The following is a 10,490-nucleotide window of genomic DNA, read 5'->3' on the forward strand; positions in this document are numbered from 1 at the left end:
AAACATGTAGTACTTAAAAATAAATTCTCTTGATCTGTCTATAGAGAAAGTTGTCTAGATAGTCTGATGAATTAAAGTATATTTGAAAATTAGCCCAACTTTATTTTGTAATATGGTAAATAGAAAGGAAGTTAAATAACCTCAGGAAAGAATCATGAAGGCTTTTCATGAATCTTTCAAAGTAACCTTTCTTTTATATAGAAACAGATGTATGATACAATAGCCACCTTTATGTAGTACTTCATAATTATTTTAGAGGATTTGTTGTACCTATTTTTAAACAATCTCATGAAATTGACTGGACAAATGATTTTTATAGGAAGAGAAATGGCAAAAATCTCCACGACTAGGCTAGAACCTAGAACTCTGTTTTGATTCTTCATTCATTATTCTTTCCGTTACATCTTTGCTGTGTATACTAAGGAAAATAGTAAATTTAGAATTGATATGTGTGATAGCAGCTGTATTTTGACTTATTTTTTTTTTATTTGGGAAGTGAACTACATTCACAGACTCTGTAAACTGTGAGCTTGATATAATGTGGTACTTTTACCATTATTTCCGGAATCTCAGTCTCTCCAAACCAAAGACATATTTAGAACCACACTGTTTAAAAATACTGTTTTAGAAATATTTTTGTCTAAAAAGGCACACTGAATCACATGTTCACACTTTTTTTTCCCTTACAAATTAGTTGCTTGTATCATGGGATACTTTGCTGGAAAGCTTTCTTACGTGAAAACTTGCCAAGAGAAGTTTAAGAATCTCGAGAATTCCCCTCTTGGAGAGGCTTTACGATCCGGACAGGCACGGCGATCTTCACCAGCTGGGTAGGCCAGACTCTGGTCTTTATTTAGTGTTTTTTTTAACTTTAGCTTATACATTGTAAAGAAACAAATATGCCACATTCAGGGCATGAAATATTACTGTTGGAAACTTGCCATTTTGCCTTAGGTTAAAGCTAATTCTATTTTAAAAAGTAGAGCAAGACTTGGCTACCATTGTTTTAAATCTAGATTTCCATCCTACTGGGAATATATGTCTCAGAATAAAGAATTTTATCTTGATTTGATTAGGCAAATAAATACCTTTGATTACTGTATTTTGGAGTTTTCTCTTGAGTTCCCAAATTTTATCAATCTCATCACTTAACAAAATTCAACCTTTTTAATGCTTCTGTTGTTGGAAAAGTAACTTATTTTTATACCTTAATAGACTTCTTTATATAAGGTTTAAGCAGTGATTCGTATTTCTTATGTAGTATGATTTTTTTTTTTCCAGGCACTATTCTCAGAAGTCAAAATATGACTCAGATGTCAGTGGTCAACCATCTTTTGTGACATCCCCAGCAGCAGACAACATAGAAAAAGATATGCTTCCTCATTATGAGCCAATTCCATTCAGTGCTTCCATGAATGAATCTACTCCCACTGGTATTACTGATCATATTGCCCAAGGTAGAAACTTCTCTTGAAATGAATTTCAGCATTTTATGGTCCAACGTATGTATAAACTTTATTTGATGAAATTTTCTTCTGGATATCACCTGTATGTTCCACCATCAGCCTAAACTCAGCATGTTCATTCATTCACTCATTCATTTGTTCATTCATTTCTTCCTTCATTCAACATTTCTTGAGGACCAGTAGTTGTTGGGTACTCTGCTAGATGTAGAAGAAATAAAGATGAATAAGATCTGGTTCTACTCTCTGAGAAACTCTCAGTCTATTTGAAGATCTCTCAGTGTAAGTGAGGTTAAGGTCAGGATGTGAATCATGCCTGGCGTTTGCTAGCTGTGTGACCTTGGACAAATAACTCTGATTTGTGATCCCCTCAGTTTCTTGATCTCCTAAATGGAGATAGTAATAGTTATTTTAAAGAACTGTTGTAAATACATGAAATAATCAATGGCAGTGCCTAACAAGCAGTAGGCCCTCAACAAAGGTTAGTGTCCTGTCTTTCTTCAAACTAAGTACCAATGAAAGTTTGAGAAATTAGAAATAGGAAGTACAGATGCACAATTCCTTATCTGAGATCCTAAAATCCAAAAAGTTTGGAAAAGCTTTCTTTCTCTTTTTTGAATAATTTGTGATGAAAGCTGATCTGAACTCATTTGGCAGCAAACTCTGACCTGAAGTGACATAAACCTATTTATATAGTCTTATCTTAGTATAATTTTTTTCTCCTAGATTTCTCTAGGGGAATGACTTCTTCAAGCCTCTGATGGATGGGCGTTAAGTGATATAGGAGATAAGTATTATAATATTTTCTAAAAACTGAATTCTGAAACACATCTGAACCCAAGGCAATAAGCCAGTAACTGTGGGGTGCACACAAGGTTAAAGGAAATAATTTTGCTTCTTTAAGATGGGAGAGATTTAAATCTATATGTAGGTTAAAGACAACAGAGAGAGAAAACTCGATTATAGGTCAAGTAAGGTTCCAGAGGATGCAAGAGTTCTAGGAGGTCAGGACATAAAGTAGTCACTAACCAACCATATGCAGCTACTTAATTAAAATAAGAAATTTAGTTCTTCAGTTGCATTGGCAGCTTTTCCAGTGTTAGTGGCTACTGTGTTGGTTGGTGAAGACATAGAACATTCCTATCATTGTGGGAAGTTATATTGGATAGTCCTGCTTTTGAGCAAAGGAAAAGGAAGGCTATTAACCTTAGATGGAAGAAGAAACAGGAAACAATGGAAATAAAGATAATTAAAGAGATTTGTAATTTTGGATGAAAGGGATTGAGAGTTCTTAATCCTCAATTTTTTCCCCCTATAAGGTAGGAAGCAAAAGCATTCAGTTAGAAAGGGAAGGAGTGAGGTGACAGATTAGGAAAAACTGGTTAAAGTCATTGTCTTTTCTTCTTCCTCACTATGTCTCATTTTCCCAGACTCACAAGGTCAAATTCATTCTACTTGTATTCTAGTAATTCACTGACTCTTTGTAATGATTTGCATCCCTCCTTCCATTTGCAATAGAAATCCCATGTTAAATAATTTGTTTTCTACATGTAAGTAAACAAAAAACCCTTTGATATCTGCCCACACCCCAGGGCAAGACCCATATTTGCATGTCTTAGGACCTTCACAGCAGCTGTCCATCTGCTCACTGCTCTATTTCCTGACCTTCAGTGCCAAAGGGAGCTCTGGTGGCATAGTACCTAAGGCATCTGATTGCTAACCAGAAGGTTGGCGGTTCAAACGCACCAGCAACTCCTCGGAAGGAAGGTTGGGCAATCTACTTCCTTAGTGATACTGCCTCGGCAACCTAAGGAGGGGTCGCTCTGAGTCGGATCCGACTGGGTGGCAGTGAGTTTGGTGTTTTTCTTTTTCAGTGCCTAAAGCATTTGACTGTTAACCAGAAGCGTGGTGGTTCAAAACCACCAGCCACTCCACTCCATGGCAGGAAGACAGGGCAGTCTACTTCTGTAAAGATTTATTGCCGAGACCTGCTGGGGGTTGCTATGAGTCAGAATTGACTCAACGGCAGTGGGTTTGGTTGTTTTTGTTTTTCTTTCTCCTAGCTAATCACTCTTCTGCTGCTCTCCACATGGGCCAGCAGTGACCTTCCTTTGCTTTGCCCTAGCTGCTGTCCTCTCATAACCAGGACACTTTTCTTTGGTTTAAGCTCTACCTTCCCTTTTTAGTTCTGCATTCTCTTATAGAAGTTCAGGGTTTTTCATCTTTCAAAGTCAAGAGCCCGCCCTCATAGCTGTTATGTAATAGTTTATTACAGTTAGATACAAGTCAGTACTATTTTACATTTTCTTATTCCTTCCAGCTCTTTATAACCTCACCAAAGTAATAAATCATACCCCTACACAATGCAGGTGAAACAGGTTGAACCCACCAGCACCTGTGGCAGAAAGATTTGGCAGTCTGCTTCTGTAGAGATTTACAGCCTTGGAAACCCTGTAGGGCAGTTCTAATCTGTCCTATAAGGTCACAGTGAGTTGGAATTGGCATTGGGTTTGTTCTATTCTTTTGTTTTGTTTATACATAAAGTGCAGAATATTTTAGTTTGGCTTTTAAAGGTGGAAAAAACTCTTGCTAATCTTCTTTATAGTTACATTTTCATTGTGTGTCACAGAATTTCAAAATAAAATATTTTCCTTTTGGGTAAGAGAAAGTATTAGAACTGGAAGGAACTTTAGAGATAATCTACTCAGATTTCCATATTTCACATTTAAGAAAACCAAGATTTAAAAAGGCTTAGTGATTTGCCCAAGGACATCTCTAGTGTTGCCAGAATGGTGGTGAGAGCCAGGATTACTGACTACTGATCTACTACATGTTATCTCTGTTAAAAGTTTTTAAATATAATTTCTGGTGAAGGGACATTGGCTCAACAATTACTCTTATAATGTACATGAAATGTAAAGTGCTCTTAAATATAATAGAAGGTTATAATTTTCTTATTTTTTAGCCAGAAAAATTAGTTTTCAACTGTGGTATAATAGAATTAATTAATAGAATTTTAAATCCTGTTTGCTTTGAATCTGCAATTTACATTTTAGCAAAATAAAAGATTAAGGTTGAAAAATTATCTACTGGATAGTTATGTTGCTTTGAAAATTCATATTATTCACTGGGACCTTACTGTTGAATTCCAAAATAGTATCACTTACAAAAGATGTTTCCTAAAAATATTTTTAATGAATAATGATTACATTAAAATGATATACCCATTTTATATGTCTCATTGAAAACCTTTTTGAAAAAATAATACTTTTGGTACTATTTTAGTGTGGTACTAAAGACTTTGTAAGTTGAGTAGTTGACTGACTGTTTTGTTAGTTAATTTCTGCATGAATATTTATATGGCCTTTTTAGCTTGGTGGTTCATTTTAGAAACTGTTCAATATTTGGTCCTGTCACCCAAAATTAAGGATAACCATCTTCTTGTTTAACATCAGTATTTGATTCTTTTATGGTATATATTGTTCATAATTTGACTCTGACCATCAGGAGAGAGAAGAATAAATGGTGGTTCCTAGCCACAAAGTATAGTTGGCATTTCTTCTCCCTAGGTATTGCATCCAGTAGACCGAAGTGAAAATGATGCACACTAAAATTAAAGGCTGTGTTTTATACTTCTCAGTAGTAATTTGCCAGTATGTTTGCTCGGTACAGAAATGGAACAGTAATTTTTAAAAATAGTTGGAATTGCTTGAATATAGACTGTGGTCATAGCATCATTTAACTGGAAATATTACTGCATAAAAACTACACTTGGTCAAATTTTGTTCAGTAGTCACCACTAGAATATATTTCTCTTTAATTCCGTGCACAGTATGAATAACTGTCCAATTTAAAACAGTGGCATTTTCATGATTTTAAATTATGCTATTATTTATTATAATATCCATTCTTTTCCTGGCCTTGATTAATTTTTTCAGTTTTTGATACTGATGTCAAGTTTTAGAAATAAAAGCCTGGAAGTGGAATTTAAAGTAGAATTTAGTGTTTTAATTATCTTGGGGAAAATATTGTAACTTTCAAATGGTGGTAATAATGTGATCTCTAAATCTATTTTGATCGTAGGCAAGCAGCATTTGCAAAATTTAGTTGCTTTGGATTTATCCAAAACCTTTTATCACCACATATTAACTGTTTGTTGTTTTAGGACCTGATCCCAACATTGAAGAAAGTCCTAAAAGAAAAAATATTACATATGAGGAATTAAGGAATAAGAACAGAGAGTCTTATGAAGTAACTTTAACACAAAAGACTGACCCCTCAGTCAGGCCTATGCAGGAAAGAATGCCAAAAAAAGAAGGTATGACAGTTTAGTATAAATCACTTTACTTTATAGAATTAAAACTGTAACACTAGTTAAAAACATTAGTTAATGTGTGATTTAATTCCTTGTAATTAACCAAAATAAAAGAAAGATTACACATTTATCAGTTCTTGCATTTTTAAAGTGTTCCAAGGACCATTCTGTGTTATAAAATAATGGAGTTACAATAGTAGTATGACTTAAGACAGTACGACTAGTTTCTGATGCAGTTTGAAATTATATATTCATTGACTCTTTTGCCCTTATAAGAAGTGACCTTGGGGAATCTGTTTTTTTCCCCTAATTATGCATCTTTTGCGTAAAGTCAGATCTGGTGAGCTGACGTTGATAATTGAGCTGTAATGCCACTTTTGGCAGAACAACAGTATCATGATTAAGTAATAAGATTGATTTTAGTCTACATTTGTAAAATTGAAATAGAGTTATATGCCTTGCAATCGAGCTTTAAAGGAGTTTCCAAAAGAAGGATTTTGCTTTTTTTTTCCTTTGACAATAGTATTGCTTTGTAATGGATTATACATTTTAAGTTGCGATGTAGGAAATCATAGTTGATTTTAAGCCCTTTTGGACAATATATGCATTGCTCAAAGTAAAATTTTCTAACAAAGAAGTTTCCCTGTAAAGGCACCAGAAGGGCAGCATTCCCATAGAGGGAAAGCTGGACAGACAGGAATGCATAGTTAAGAGAGGCACAGGGCCTCTCTTAGTCACAGGAGGGGAGGAGAGTTTACTATGGTCGGGGATGGTAATTGGGGCATGAAATCAAATGTACACAAACTGTTGAATGTAAAACAAATTTTGCTATGTAAGTTTGCACACAAAGCACAGTAAAATTTAAAAATAAAATAATAAGATTTGACAGTCTTGGGGGAAAAAAGAAGTTTCCCTGTAAGAGAAGAGTGAATTTTCGATAGAGCTTTACAGCTATTTCAATATAGAGTTTTATGATTTCTCTCAAGAAAGTTTAGAGATTATATCATTATTTCAGGGTTTTCTATTTACAGTTGTAAAAATTGAAGGAAGGAGTAGGTCCTTAGTCCTTTCTTGAGATTCGTATGCTGCAAGGAATGCAAAAAATACATACAAATCCTTACTTACTTAATTTTTTTGGTTTGCTTTTTGTTTGTCGGTTTTTTGTTTTTGGTTTTAATTTTTATTGCTATTTAGGTGAAAGTTTACAGAGCAAATTCACTTCCCATACAGCAGTTCATGCACATTTTGTTTCATGACGTTGACTGCAATTCCCCACAATTTAACAGCTCTCTTCCCACTTCTTCCCTGTAGTTACTTACCTTTTTTCCTATGCATTCCTGTCTCCCGGTGCAAACATTGCCCTCTGTTCTCCTATGATTGATACTCTAAGGAGTGTATCTGCCTGGTGTAATTGTTCACTCTGTATGCCTATTTGTTGTTTCGTTGGAACCCATGTGAATTCAATTCCAGACCTGAATGGTAACTAGGGACCATTAGTTTCGGGGATCTCAACAGGCTCTATCAGACCAGTAAACCTGGACTTTTTAATGTAAATCCTTAATATTTTTGATGATGGTTGTTGCTTATTTTTATTTTATTGTTAATGATTGCTTTCATTTAGAATTCTAATTTGTTTTTATAACAATGATAGATACATAATACCTTTATGATATCACTGATGTGAAAAAGAATAGCTTTGAAATAGAATTGTCATCTACAAAATTGTCTAATATTTGTTATTTTAAAAATATTTAGCATAAATCTTAGGCATCCAGTAGCCCTTACTCTGTAACATGTAAAGAGTCATTCATATCGGCACTTTGTTCTGCTAAATGACTTGATGATTTAGACTGGAAGCTCTGTCAGAGCAGGGAGTAATAGTTTTCTCATCTTTTTATTATTTGTCTGTACAGCAGTAGTGCCTTGAACTGAAAGATCAGAAATGGAATATTTTGGTTAGACCTATAGGAATAGACTTAAGAAAAAGAACTGTGGTTCTTTGGTATTTGCTGGCTTTTTATATTTATGGTTTTGACTGAATAGTTTTGAAGTTTCATGATAGGACATAATAATGTGAAGTGATCAATTTTTGTTTTCTTTATGAAAAGAAAGCTTTTTTGTGTGTTTTATACTTGATAGTACAGTTTAAACCACAGGGTCAGAAAGTTTCATGAAAGTTTTGTTATATCTTATGGAGGGAAATTACGAATCATTTAGTAATTCTTAAATTTGAGATTTTAACAAATGATTTTAGAAATAGTGTCTGATTTATAATGTATTTATAATTTACATTTTTAAAATACTATTTGTCTTAAACAGATAAATCAATGTTTCAGTAAAAACATTGCTTTGAAAAGATAAAATTTCTCTTCAGAGTTAGTGAATCACTCCTTTTCAGATATAATTTGACTTATATACACCTTTTTAGGACTTTGTTTAATACAAAGAAGTACAATTGCCTTGTTGTTATTGTTGTGATGTGCCCTCAAGTCGGACCTGATTCATGGCGACCCCTCCTTGGGTTTCCAAGGCGATATTACTATGAAATAGATTGCCCCATCGTCCTTCCGAGGTGTGGCTGGTGGGTTTGAACCACCAGCCTTTTGGTTAGCAGTCAAGTGCCTTGGGCACTATGCTACCAGAGCTCCTTAGACAACTCATATATGAACTGGGAATGATAATAGTACCTTCTTCACAGGGTTGTCATGAGAATCAAATGAGTTAATGTATACAAAACATTTAGAATAGTGAGTGACACATGATAACCTTTTTTTTTTAAGTACATTTGTTTAGAAAAAAATAGAATTTATCACTTTTCCATTAATAGTATCGTGGTAGTTAAGTTTGTGTGTCAACTTGGCTGGGACTGGTTGCGTGGCTAGGCCTGGTTAAGTGGCTGGGCAGATGGATGAGACTGGTAATTAACTCCATGGTGGAATCTGTTAGAGCAACTGAGTCGCTGCTTTAGGGATGTGGTCTGTTTCCTGTATATAAGAAACAGCTTTGGGAATGGTCTCTAGCCTTTTGGCACGCTTGAACCCTGCATGTAGCAAAGTTGTTGATCAACAGCCTGCCATGCCCTGCCAATCTTGGGACTTCTTGTGGACTTGAATTAGTGGCCTGCTATGACTGCTAACCAGAAGGCTGGCGGTTCAAACCCACCAGCCATTCCTCGGAAGGAAGGTTGGGCAATCCTACTTCCGTAGTGATACTGCCTCGAAAACCCAAGGAGGGGTCGCTATGAGTTGGGGCCGACTCGACGGCAAAATAACAACAACAACAATGTTGTTTGGTAACATTGGGGCTATGCCATTTTACTTGTCAACCTTGGGCTTGTCAGCCTCAGCAGCCAGCAACTGAGTGAAGAAAAGCCTTCAGTTTCAGCTGCTGGCTTCACTCAGCTGCTGGCTGCTGAGGCTGAAGCCCAGGGTTGAGGGGCTTTTACCTCAGCCCCTAGAGGCTGGCCCTTTGAACTTGGACTTAAAGCCTCCAAAACTGTAAAAGAATAAACTCCTGTTTGTTCAAGCCTTCCCTTTTGTGGTATATTCCTGTCAGAGCAGCACTTGGTAACCAAAATAAGTATCTTACAGATATAGTCACTTTAAGTTTTTGTGAAAAATGACATTCCTGACATCATATAAAAATAGTTTAATCATTTTTGCTTTTTAAGATACTGCTGTGTGCCATGAAACCTGTTGTATTTTAACCTGGCAACTCATAGCAACCCCCTTTGGGCTTCCGAGGTAGTAAATCTTTACAGAAGTAGATTGCCCATTCTTCCTTCCAAATTCACTTAACTTTTTCCATACTTTTGCAGTTTTACTTCCCATGAAATGTGATTTATTTTTTGAGTACATCAAAGTATACAATGTACAATTTTAATCTTCCCATTTCAGCCTTTATTGATAGCATGAACTCTTAATGCAGGAGTTCTTAAACTTTTTGGTCTCTGGACCTCTTTATAGTTTAACAATTATTGCGAACTCCAAAAATTTTTTATTAGGGGTAGGTGGGAACTGGAGGGTAAATCACTGCCTAGAGGGTAGACACATGTTAACTTAACTTGGGTGAAGGGAAAAAACAAAAAAAAATTTCTGTTAAAATAAAAAATTCAGTTATATAAGAAAAAAAGAGAAAAAATGTTTTTGTTTGTAAGAATTATATTGAAATTTACCAAATTAGAAATTAAGGCTAATGAGAAATTTTTAACACATACTCTGTTAGCTGTCAAAGCAGTCATGTCATCACACATCATGTTGGCTTTTGGAAAACTCTTGTATACTCATGAGCGAAGGAGAACAAGGTTTGAAAAGCCAAAAGATGAGGGGAAGGGCATGTAATGTAATGTCACAGAATAATAATGAAAACAGTTTTAACTTCATAGACTCTAAAAGGAAGTCTCTGAAAGGGTCTTAGGTTCTTAGTCCACACTGAGAACTGCTTCTTCACCTGGTTATGATCAGTTTGGTCTTCTGAAGAGTTTCATTCAAGATAAAGGCTGTGTAGAAGACAAAGCAGAGGAACATGATTCAAATTACAGTCTCCTCTAAAATCCATGAATATTGGAGATCACGTTCTTCATTAGTATTGCTCATGGGAGAGAAGGTTGAATTAACCACATGAAGACTTGACTGGTTTTTTTATTATGTTTTTTGGGAAAAACAAATTCTAAAAAAAATATTTATTTGTTGGTTACTAGGGGTGGGAGGGGA

General features: G+C 35.1%; 1 protein-coding gene across 1 annotated transcript in view; it reads left to right on the forward strand.

The window, feature by feature from the left end:
* Nucleotides 1–10,490, forward strand: part of OCIAD1 (OCIA domain containing 1) — a 27,602-nt gene that overhangs the window by 15,490 nt on the left and 1,622 nt on the right. Inside the window, exons 7-9 of the mRNA XM_007949439.2 lie at nucleotides 695–830; nucleotides 1,282–1,457; nucleotides 5,629–5,781. Of these exons, the coding sequence (XP_007947630.2) occupies nucleotides 695–830; nucleotides 1,282–1,457; nucleotides 5,629–5,781 (465 nt within the window). The remainder of the gene's footprint in view (nucleotides 1–694; nucleotides 831–1,281; nucleotides 1,458–5,628; nucleotides 5,782–10,490) is intronic.

Source organism: Orycteropus afer, unplaced genomic scaffold (genome assembly GCF_000298275.1).
Source record: "Orycteropus afer afer isolate SDZICR_OR568_19922 unplaced genomic scaffold, OryAfe1.0 scaffold00246, whole genome shotgun sequence".
In the NCBI taxonomy this organism is placed as follows: domain Eukaryota; kingdom Metazoa; phylum Chordata; class Mammalia; order Tubulidentata; family Orycteropodidae; genus Orycteropus; species Orycteropus afer.